At 35.3% G+C, this 12,297-nt stretch overlaps 1 protein-coding gene across 3 annotated transcripts in view; it reads right to left on the reverse strand.

Annotated features, from left to right (window-relative positions):
* Nucleotides 1–208: 208 nt before the first annotated feature.
* LOC122309861 (MADS-box protein JOINTLESS-like) overlaps nucleotides 209–12,297 on the reverse strand; it is a 60,850-nt gene continuing 48,761 nt past the window's right edge. For all 3 annotated transcript variants that reach the window (XM_043123582.1, XM_043123580.1, XM_043123581.1), the window contains 7 exons: nucleotides 3,722–3,803; nucleotides 2,058–2,119; nucleotides 1,870–1,969; nucleotides 1,743–1,784; nucleotides 1,206–1,244; nucleotides 999–1,132; nucleotides 209–626 (listed from right to left, as the gene is read on the reverse strand). In XM_043123582.1, the coding sequence (XP_042979516.1) occupies nucleotides 602–626; nucleotides 999–1,132; nucleotides 1,206–1,244; nucleotides 1,743–1,784; nucleotides 1,870–1,969; nucleotides 2,058–2,119; nucleotides 3,722–3,803 (484 nt within the window). In that variant the 3' untranslated portion in view covers nucleotides 209–601. The remainder of the gene's footprint in view (nucleotides 627–998; nucleotides 1,133–1,205; nucleotides 1,245–1,742; nucleotides 1,785–1,869; nucleotides 1,970–2,057; nucleotides 2,120–3,721; nucleotides 3,804–12,297) is intronic.

Below are 12,297 nucleotides of genomic sequence, written 5' to 3' on the forward strand. Positions count from 1 at the left end.
TCATTAACACTAGCTGCAGCTTCACAAGCAAAAAATGGGACCTCTCATATTACTGACGCCAGAGGTCCGTTTTTTCGCCTGTGAAGCTTTTTCAGAGCTACATTCCGTGCCCCCTCGTCATTATTTATAGAGAATACTTGCATATCCCGACAATGGGTCCAAGCATTTCTCCCGACAATTTTTTTTTTTTTTTAAATGTTCAAGGATATGAAAAGGAAAAAAAAGAGAAATACATAAATAAAAAGATCATTTGATCTTGTCGGTAGCTATCCTCCTGCTACAGCCATGGCATATTTATATGCATGTCATCATTGTCAACTCGACATATCTTGCCACATTTCCCAACACTGATCAACCCCTTCGTTGATGATCTTATTTCCCCCCGACTTTACTTTCCATAGAAACAAATTGGCCCCTTGATGCGTCCATTACATGATAGTTATGCTTCTTCAGCTTATCACCCTATACATAATTGGGAGATTGCAGGAATTTAACTACTCTAGAACTAGAACTGAGCTGGGTTTTATATATACTTAGCCATGATGCTTGTTTTCCAGCTGGAAAAATGTAAATCCTTGCACTCTTGATCTTCTTTTATCTTTCAAAATAAGTCGGGGAAAGGTAACCTGCGAGGCATGGAAAGATACACAAAGGTAAAACAAAACAGTTTCTCTCCATGGCCAGTATCAGCACCAATGTCTTGGCATTTGGTCACTCACCAAAATTATTGATAAGTTGGAATCGATATCACCCAGAGACTGCAAGTACTAATTATTTCATTCCATTATAATATTTCTAGTTCGATAAGCCCCAATAAAATGTTAGAAGAATGTATTGTTATAATGCAGGTCCAACAAATATTAAAAAACTCAAGGATAGATCCATCTGTTCAGTCAAGCTGTTTAATATGAGGTCTCTAAATATTGGGTTGAATTTTTTTTTATAAAATTGCATGCTTAAACTACAGAAATTATATCAGTGTAAAATTGCAAACTTACCCCAACTTGAGAGAAGTGTTGGATATGTCAGAGTCTTGAATAGGAGCAGCTGAGCTGCAGATATTGGTGGCTAACTCAGATGACTGACCTTGTTCAAGTAGATTGTGTGTTTGGGCGTTAAACACATTCTCCACCTGTTGAAGATACATTTTCATTAAAATGAGAAAGTAGGAAACAAATAAAAGAAAAAAAATCAAGACCTGATACCTGTTTGAGTTGCTGGTTCTTGTCCATCAGTTCTGCGCTCTGCATTTAAAAAAAAAAAAAAAAGGCAAAGTAAGATGAGAGAGAGAGGGAGAGGGAGAGGGAGAGGGAGAGGGAGAGGCGGGGAGAAAGATATCAGATTATTATTAAGAGATTCAAGCTTTAACGGGAAAGATATTTAATTCAACGCGATAATTATTACCTAACTTCTTAATGTCCATGATTAGACACATGATACCCTTTCTGGCGGGAGTGGAAGTCTGTTTAGATCGAGTCTTAGGATATAAACAATTTAGCCCATGGAGTCAGTGACTAATTTTATTATATGCCAGACGTGTCTTCATGATTTTCATACACTTGGCGCCAACTTGCATCCCAGTATTCATTTCTAATAATCAAACAATCCCTTCTAAAATTGTAGTCATTATTTACAACTACATATTCATAGATACCATCACTTAAGAATGACATATGGATAGCTTCTGAGATTATAATAATTGTACAAATTGTCTTGGAAAAATTTGAAGCTTGGGACCTAACCTTGCACTCAAGGGCCTTGATCTCTTCTAGAAATCTGTTATTCTGAAACACATCGAAATTTTTCTATGTTAAGACATGCACAGAAATTTCAAACGCTGCATTATGATGCCAGCAAACAGAGACAAACCTTTGTTTTTGAAACAAGGCTCATGCTTACATCAAGCATCTGCTCTAGTTCCAACAATTCTTCAATACCCAATCCTTGCAGCTCTTCGCCCTTTATCCTCCTGTTGGGTGTAATAATTTCTCAACATTAACTTAGTGTGGAATGTGCATGTTGTTACAATCGAGTTGATAGCAATGTTATTATGGTACCTCAGTTCACGAGCCTTCTCCACGATTTGCTTGTTCAACAGGGTGCAGGTACTGCGCTCAAGCTAACAGTGCACAAAGAGTAGCCATTAAGAAGATTTTTCATGAGGATATTCTGTATATGATCTGTTTACAATTAGCATTGGTAACATAGCAACGTTGCTAAATTACGAAGTGATCATTTCCTTTCATAAGAAGTTTTTAAGGATCTCGTAGATGTTTGGATAATCAATCTGGGATTGCTTCAAGGAGTTTGTTTAAGTAGTTTCAGAAAACGCACCAGGCTAATTTTCATACCATGGTATGATTTTCTGTTATATGAAAGTTTCAAAGTTTTCATGACAGTGATTTTTTTTTCCAAATGAAAGAAGCCTGGGACTTTATTGATATGCTCTCGATTTTGACAGAGGAAAACCTTTTACAACAAAATTCTTGTAAAAAGCTCCCCCGTGAGGGAACCAGCCATGTTCAGAAAAACAAAACTAATGTTTATCTTGGAGAAAAAGGGAACCTAATGTCGGAAACTTGGCATTCCTTCTCTGTCAAGTCTGAGATGGAATATGAACTAATCTGGAAGCACGTTTCCTCATCACAAAACAATTACATGAATTAAACACACCTGACAATCATTTAGGAAATAATATTGATAAACATTGGATATTTTTTTTTAATAAGTAAAAATATTATATATATACATACACATCAATAAGAGTAACCAAGTATATTGGACGTATACAAGAAACCACCTAACCAATACTGGAGAGCTCCTAATGATCCAAAAAGCCCGTGAAAATTAGAAATCTGTTCAAAATACACCAAGCTCCGATCGGAATAGAACACACCTCCCCAGCCCCAACCTCTTGTTTCCCATAAGACTAATACTCCACCCGAAACTCCCCCTATGAAGACGTCTTCATAATGCCCTCCCTTTAGTCTTCCCTTGACTTGAGTTACCTCCCTCAGTGTCATAGAGGACGTCTTGTTTCTCATGCTAGAGAGCTCCTAATGATCCAAAAAGCTTATGAAAATTATAAACCTATCCAAAATACACCAAGCCCGAATTGGAATAGAACACACCTCCCCAACCCTAACCGGCCCCTCGTTTCCTGTAAGACTGGGCTGGTTTGGGTGGTGAATTCATTATTTTATCATTACCTTTTACTATTTTGTATTACTATTCACTACTATTCAATACTTTTCATTACTTTTTCACTATTATTTACAAAGTATCTGAGATCACTTTACTACCCAAATATAACCTAATACTCTACTCGAAACTCCCTCTACGAGGACGTCCTCATAATGCCCTCCCTTAGATCTTAATAAGCTGAGACCCAAAAGTTAGAGGAACCACATAAATCAATTTTGAAGAAATTTTAAGGCTCCATATATATGAAGTTAATATAAAATTAACTTGAAAGGAGGGTATATATGTTAATGGCCTGGCAATATTGTGTTTGTAGTTATAGTCTGGCAAGTAATGTCTTTTCTTTTGAAGTACCACTACGTACTGTCTTATGAGTCAAGAAAGTTTTAAATCTTTGTAGCCTCAAACTATTTATTGGTTTATTTATAAATAACATGATCAACATGTCATGACTCATGATCTAGCTAAAATATTCTAAAAGAGACATTATTCACGCGCTGAAAATACATATCGATCTTACCTGTAGCTCAAGAGATGGACGTTGGTCCATTTTGTCAATATTCTCTGAATGCAGATCAAGCTTCTGAATTACCTCCTGCATACTTCAATAAATAAAACAAGAACGGATTTAGTTCGTTGAACCTTTGTTTTCCCCAGAATAAAATAGAAGTTCTGATGAAGTTATAAGCTTCTAAAACATAATACTAATTCTACAATGTCAATAGGATTTAAATAGATAATCTCCTCCCACAAGAGACATTTTTTTTTTTTTTTCAGACTGAGATACATGACTTTTGTCTTCATGGATTAAGCATGTTAAGATCCCCATTTAGGCCTTATTTTTCACATGACTTATTGTAATATTGACAACAAATGGATCTCACCTAATTTTTTGGGAGGCATGAGTTTTTTCTATTTATAGTAATTATAAAGGGCTCAAATTGTAATAATATCGACTACAACTTTTTGACTACAAGTGCATGTGTGACATAAACTTTCCTTGTGTCATTATAAATGTGATTAGAAACAATCTCAACTAGATTTGTGCACTTGAGCCATGCACTGAATGATCTAACAAGGACGTCAAAAATTTAGAGCGAAAATCATAATCCGCAAATTGAGTATAGAATGGTGATGATCATCACAATAAAATCTCAAATTGTTTGGAAGAATCTATTGCAATTTATAATGACTTTAATGAGATAAAATATAAGGTGGATTTGGATGTATCAAAGTTCTTGACCAAACTTCAAGGTTGAGAGAGAGAGAGAGAGAGAGAGTCTCATAATATTTATTGAGCATTTAATACCATCTAATTATAATTCACTTGGTCAGCTACAAATGCTATGAGACCAGTTTATGTGCCTATCTCTCTCTCACTCTAGACCCTAGAGTTCTAAAATCCAAATCCATATTATCTCATATGTGGTTATAACTATCCTTGAATGTTCAGCTTATGCTTTATCAGACAATATTTGTTGTCAAATTCCATCAAGATATGACTGATTTAATACTAATCAGAACTTGTAATTAATTTTAATCTTCCATTAAATAAGATCCCGAAATAAGATCACCTTAGAGCTTGTGTTTGCTCTGAATTAGTTGGAGCTTTTAATTTCAATCTTCCTTTTAGGGAAAGTCGACTATATATATTTCTCTACTCAAATAGAAGAGAGTAGTTGAGACACGCACTAAAGCATACGATCTCTGGCTGGTGGTATTATCGAACTATATATATATATATATATTTTAATTTTAAACTAATACAATAATTAGCTTATAAAAAAAATGAGGGCTGGTAACTGAATTATCATATTGACACATCCATTGCTGTCTCCATGCCAGTACCCGTGTAATCAATTAAACCTCGAAGCACAAATGAATAGTTCATATATGGCACATTTCTATGCACCCTCAAATATTGATTTGTACAGAAGATTCAATGACTTCTAAACCGGCCTCCAGTTTTCACTAACATATATGAATCAAACTTTGGTTTTTTGCTATTGCATTCAAATGTTGTACATAAGCGTTATAAAACAAACAGCATGCAGCAGCCTCCTGTGAAAAGAACTACATACGTACTGCGCCACCTGGGGTGAGAAGGGGACTTGAGAGGGCAGTTCAAAGTAAGTATTATAGTGAGAAAGTTTGTGCAAGTCAAGAGTGTGCAAGAATTAAGCCCTGTGCAGACCCTATGAATTAAATGAAGACAAAAACTCACTTTTTTTTTTTTTTTTTTTTTTTTATTGTGGATATCACTTTTTTAAAAGACTTGCAAGCTCTGAATTTATATCTAGAATTACTATTTTCTCCAAGATTTGATATAGAACTTAATAAACCTATCTAGTGATAACAGCTCAAGCAAAGCAGCTACTTAAATACTAAAGCTCTCTATCTTTGAACCAAGCTCAACAACTCAAGGCTCGGCTTGGTGCGGTTGGATTACAGCTCTAATTTTCCGTGAAAGTTTATCATGAAACCCTACAAATTTGTTGATATCATCCGTAAGTGCTTGCTTGTAATTGATCCATAAATGTTGCTGAGATTTTAGTGATCACTACCTAAATTGAGATTAATCCCTTTGAAAGCCATGCAACCATGAGTAACAAATACAATCCAAGATAAGTTTAGAAGTTTCACTAGCATGACTATTTTAAACAATATTGCTAGCTAGCTTTTACGGTAAACAAGATGATAAGTTGGCATGATGGCCAAATTAAGTCACAATGTTATTATCACAATTGCTACTAAGACCATCATGATTGGTATTGAAATTGTTGGAAAGTTTCCGAATTTATCCAGTCAACTCTACCTGGATTATAGGAGAAATTTCTGTAATTATGTAAATATTTTTAGGAGATATTCTAGGATATATCCTTAGGAGATCTTCTAGGAGATTTGTTAGCATTTGTCATTCTCTCCTTTTGTTATCCTTTCCTTTTTTTATTCTTTCCTTTTAGCTTATTCTTGTAGTCTATAAGACATACGGATTGTACCTTATTTTAAAATAATAAGAAATACTATTCCAATTCTTCTCCACTTCTAGATGATATCAAGAGCCTGGTTTTCTTTTCCTTTAGGCAGTCATATCCCCTAAACCTAGGCCTTGTTGCGTTAACCCTGTTCAGCCTCCACTATGTCTAAAATTTCTGAAACTTCACCATGGCTAGACCTGAACATGTGGTCTATGCCAAAAAACCAAAGTAGCCCATACCAAACCCCATTCGTCCAAATCACAAATATCCATCTCAATGAAGTCAACTTCTTGAGATGGTCTCAGTCAGTTCGAATGTATATCTGCAGGAGAGGTAAGATTGGGTACCTTACTGGTGAAACCAAGGCCCCTGGCAAAGCAGACACATCATATGCTATATGTGATGATGAGAATTCCATGATTATGACTTGGCTTGTGAATGCAATGGCTGAAGAAGATGGTGAAACCATGGCCCCTGACAAAGCGGACACATCGTATGCTATATGGGATGATGAGAATTCCATGATTATGACTTGGCTTGTGAATGCAATGGTTGAAGATATTAGCGCTAATTACATATGCTATCCTACTGCAAAAGCACTCTGGGATAATGTTAGTCAAATGTATTCTAACCTTGGAAATTATTCTCATATTTATGAATTGGAAAAAAAAAAAAAAAAAGAATGGCAAGACCCAACAAGGGGAAGACAATGTGACTAAGTATTTTAATGTCCTTAAGGGATTGTGGCAGGACTTGGATCTATTTAATGATTATGAATGGAAGAGCCTTGATGATTGCAACTACAACAAGAAGGTGGAAAATTCAAGAATTTTTAAATTCTTGCTTGGACTCAATGATGAGTTTGATGAAGTCAGGGGGAGGATTCTTGGTAGACAACCTCTGCCCCCAATCGAAGAGGTATTTTTTGAAGTGAGACGTGAAGATTGTCGTCGGAATGTTATGCTAAAGAAAAGGGGTTGATGGAACAGTTGAGAACTTGGCTTTGGTTGCTGCTAATCCTATTGTCTTGGCTGCTGCTAAGGCCTCCGTACAAAGGTCATGTCTCAATCAAAAATCTCGAGTATGGTGTGACTATTGTAATAAGCCATGCCATACTCGAGAAACCTACTAGAAACTACATGGAAAACTAGCAAATTGGAAGAGCAGCAAGCCCGAACTGGGAAACAACCAAGTGATCCCTAGAGTAAATGAAGCCCAAACCAATGTTCTAATTTTAGAGCAAATGGATCAACTTCTTCAATTGCTGAAATCCAATCCGATATCTAGTACTTCTATTGGTTCCTTGGCCCAAACAAGTAATATGCCGAGTGCCTATTCTAGTTCTCTAGCCTTTGCACCATGGATTATTGATTCAGGTGCATCTGACCATATGACCAGTACATCTCAATTGTTTCAATCTTATCATCCTTGTCTGGGTAATAAAAAGGTTAGGATTGCAGATGGGAGTTTTTCATCCATTGTAGGAACATGTTTAATTAGAATTTTTGGGAAAATAGAATTAAAACTTGTGCTTCATGTTCCTAAACTTAGTTGCAATCTTCTATCTGTTGGTAGATTATCCCGTGATTCTAACTGTCGTATCATATCCTTTGATTCTCAGTATGAATTTTAGGGCCAGAGCTTAGGGGCGATGATTGGCAATGCTAGGATGATCGATGGCCTTTATTATATTGATGATACCCTATTCACCAATAGACGAGCTCAGGGCTTGAGTGGTAGTACTAGTTCAATCCTTGTGTGTAATCAAATAATGCTTTGGCATATTAGATTAGGGCATCCTAGTTTTTCTTATTTAAAATATTTGTTGCCTGGTGTGTTTAAAAATTTGGACTGTACTTCTCTTTATTGTGATATTTGTCATTTATCAAAAAGTCATTGATTTCCTTAAAATTCAAAAGGCTACCATGCATCAAAGATTCAAAACCTTTTTATTTGATTCATAGTGATGTTTGGGGTCCCTTTAAGGTTACTACCTTATCCGAAAAAAATAGTTTGTGACTTTTAAAGATGATCATACTTGGATTTGTTGGGTATGTTTGATGAATAGAAAATCTGAAGTTGAAATATTATTCAAGAATTTTTATGGTATGATTGAAAATCAATTTCATACAAAAATAAGCATACAAAATATTTCAACAAAGTTTTGGGAATTTTTTTGATTGAAAGAGGGATTCAACATCAATCCACATGTCGTGCCACCCCACAACAAAATGGCATCGCTGAAAGAAAAAATTGTCATTTGCTTGAGGTTGCACGAGCTATAATGTTTTCTATGCATATTCCAAAATATTTGTGGGGGGATGCTATTCTAACTACTTGTTACCGTACTAATAGAATGTCTACCCGTGTGCTGCAGTATATCACTCATTTGACATGCCTAAAAAAAATCCTTTCCAGATAAAAGGATAATTTCTGATTTGCCTCTAAAAGTATTTGGATGCATTGTTTTGTTCATATTCCAGCTCATCTTAGATCTAACCTTGATGCTAGGGCTGAAAAATGTGTGTTTTTTGGATATGCTCCCAATAAGAGAGGCTACAAATTATCCAAAAAAAAAAAAAAGAAAAGAAAATTCACATAAGTATGGATGCCATTTTTGTTGAAAATTAGTCTTACTTTAACCAAACTTATGGGAGAAGAGAGTAGTGAAGATCAGTTTTGGTAAACTTCTATACCAATGCCAATGTTTTCCTTGACATTGACATCTCTCTACAAAACATTCAAGGAACTAAAATTTTAAATAGTGAAAAAAATGGGAATCCCATTCTGCCTGTACAAAGCATAAGGGAATCACAAACAGGGGGAGAATTGCTACAGAATAATCCCTCTTCTGACCTTTGTGTTTATACTAGAGGCAGGTATCGTTCTATTACTAAGGATCATCCCACAATTCTATAGCAAAATCAATCATCACCTCCAAAAACCGGTCATTTGGAAATCCCAGATAATCCTTCTACTACACTTCCAGTTGATCAATCTACTAACCTTGATGTACCTATAGCCATTAGGAAAGGAGTTAGAACCTGTACCACACACCCCATTGCCAAATATTTATCATATAACAGACTCTCGTAATCATAAGGCCTTTACAAATATTTATCATATTTCTCACCTATTTATTCCAAGGACCATTCAGGACGCTATGGATCATTTGGATTGGAAGTTAGTAGTTCTTGAAGATATGAATGCACTACGGAACAATGGTACTTGGAAAATTGTTGATTTATCAAAGGAAAAGAAAACTGTAGGTTGCAAATGGGTGTTTACAGTTAAATGCAAGGCTGATGGCAGTATAGAGAGATATAAAGCGAGACTCGTTGCAAAAGGGTTTACACAAACATACGGAATTGACTGTCGAGAAACTTTTGCTCCAGTGGCCAAGATAAACTCAATCCAAGTTTTACTCTCCTTAGCTGTACATTCTAACTGGCCCTTACACAAATTAGATGTAAAGAATGCATTTTTAAGTGGAGATCTAGAGGATGAAGTGTTTATGGAATTACCACTAGGTTTTGAAAGTAATCTTGTTAGAGATAAGATGTGTAAATTGAAAAAAATCATTTTATGGGCTCAAGCAATCTCTAAGAGCTTGGTTTGAATGATTTGGGAAGGCTGTAAGGGGTCATGGTTACTGCCAAGGTCATGCTGATCATTACACCATGTTCTATAAGCACTCAAGTGAAGGGAATGTTGCTATTCTAATTGTTTATGTTAACGGTATTATTTTGACAAGTAATGACAGCAAGGAACTTAAGATATTAAAACAGATGCTTGCTAATGAATTTGAGATTAAAGACTTGGGTGACTTGAAGTATTTTCTCGGTATGAAATTTGCAATGTCAAGAAAATGTATTTTTGTTTCACAAAGAAAATATGTGTTTGATTTGCTTGGCGAAACAAGTTTACTAGGGTGTAAAGCAATTGAGACACCTATAGAGCCTAATTTTAAACTACAACCTGCCAAGCTTGAAGAAGTAACCAATAGAAACCAGTACCAAAGATTGGTTGGAAGGCTATTTATCTATCACATACACGTCCTGACATAGCCTTTGTTGTCAATATGGTAAGCCAATTCATGCACTTACCAGGGTCTAACCACTTTGATGCAGTTTATAGAATCTTGAGATATTTAAAGGGAACTCTAGGAAAATGTCTATCGTTACAAGACCATAGACATCTACAAGTTGAGGTGTACATTGATGCATATTGAGCTAGGAGTATAACCGATAGTAGATCAACTACTGATTATTGTACCTTTGTTGGCAGAAATTTGGTTACATGGTGCAGCAAAAAAACAAAAGGTGGTAGCTAGGAGTAGTGCAGAGGCAAAATATAGAGTAGTAGCTCATGGAATTTGTGAAGTGTTGTGGATTAAAAAATGCTTGGAAGAATTGAAAGTCACTAATCCACTACCTGTAAGACTGTATTGTGATAACAAATTTGCCATAGCCATTGCTCACAATCTAGTGCTTCATGATAGAACAAACCATGTTGAGTTCGACAAGCACTTTATAAAGGAGAAGCTGGATAGTGGACTAATTTGTTTACCCTATATCTCTACTATTGAACAAGTAGCAGATATACTTACAAAAGGACTACCAAAGAAACAATTTGAAAATTTGATCGGCAAGCTGGCTATGGAAGATATCTTCAAACCAACTTGAGGGGGAGTGTTGGAAAGTTTCCAAATTTATCCAGTCAACTCTCCCTGGATTATAGGAGAAATTTTTGTAATTATGTAAATATGCTTAGGAGATATTCTAGGATATATTCTTAGGAGATATTCTAGGAGATTTGTTAGCAATTGTCATTTTTTCCTTTAGTTATTCTTTCCTTTATTATTCTTTTCATTTAGCGCACTTATCCTTATAGTCTATAAGATCACATACGGATTGTACCTTATTTTAAAATAATAAGAAATATTATTCCAATTCTTCTCCACTTCTAGATGAAAACTAACATGGAAATTAACCAATTTTGGTAGAAACCGAGTTAGTAGACTAACTTATGTTACTTGCTTGCGCTGAAGTACAATAAGTGATCGGACATTGTGATTGAGAATCAAGCAATATTACTTACAGCATAATTTCTTACAAAATGTTTCCTATTCGTGTTATATTTGATTGGCAAGAATAAATAACATGATGCGTATGACTAAGATCCCCCCGTGCCAAACATAATAGATTTATTTTTACATAAAAAAGTGAGCGATGTTTCCCTCCCAAATAACTAATTAAAATCAAAATTCTTAATTTTCCTAATTACAAGGGTACGTCATAAATCCTGCACGCAAATATCCCACCATGGTTTAGATCGAAGCTCCACCTTTGATCTACATAAACATCATTAAAGTTGATTGATCAGTGTGAACCTTTCTGATCATGAAAACTTGCTGAGAATTTGTTGATTCAGACCAACCTATATATATATGATCAGGAAAGTGATAGGTACGAAACACGAAGAGATTGAATGTGAAAAAGTGAGATTTGGTGATCCAAAGGGCTCTAGAGTTGGATATTGATGCATATCGGGGAGACTCACTGCAAATCTCATTATGAGGTATGTATTATTGCGTTTAATATATGGTGGTAATTGTGAAAACTAATATTTCTGATAAAAACAAACTTTGAGCTCTAGTAATATTGTAAGATCTATACAAAGCCATATAGTTCAAAAAATTTAGTTAGGTGTATGGAAGTTACCAAACATTGCCTAGTTTCATTTTCATGGTATAATATTAACATGCATGGCCAAATTTCGGATGATGTAATTGATCATGATCATGTGGTTTTGTCATATGCTCCTTATAAGATCCTATGCTAGTTCGAAAAAACCATAGATAAATTAAAGAACGTAATGGCAAACAATGTGGGGAGGTGGCCGTTAGGGAGGTAATAAGGGAAGATCAGAAATACAATTTTTTCTAAAAAATAAGGACAACAAGACACCTGATTTGGAACTTTTTCTTAAGAAGACTTTGCATGTGATGAAAGGTGAATCTTGTTGCGTTATTAACATGGACGTCCTATATACCATTATGACACGTCTGATCGATGGAACTTTCTCGACCTTGTTTTGAGTGTCATGGATTGCCTAG

The sequence above is a fragment of the Carya illinoinensis genome, chromosome 5 (assembly GCF_018687715.1).
Source record: "Carya illinoinensis cultivar Pawnee chromosome 5, C.illinoinensisPawnee_v1, whole genome shotgun sequence".
Lineage (NCBI taxonomy): Eukaryota > Viridiplantae > Streptophyta > Magnoliopsida > Fagales > Juglandaceae > Carya > Carya illinoinensis.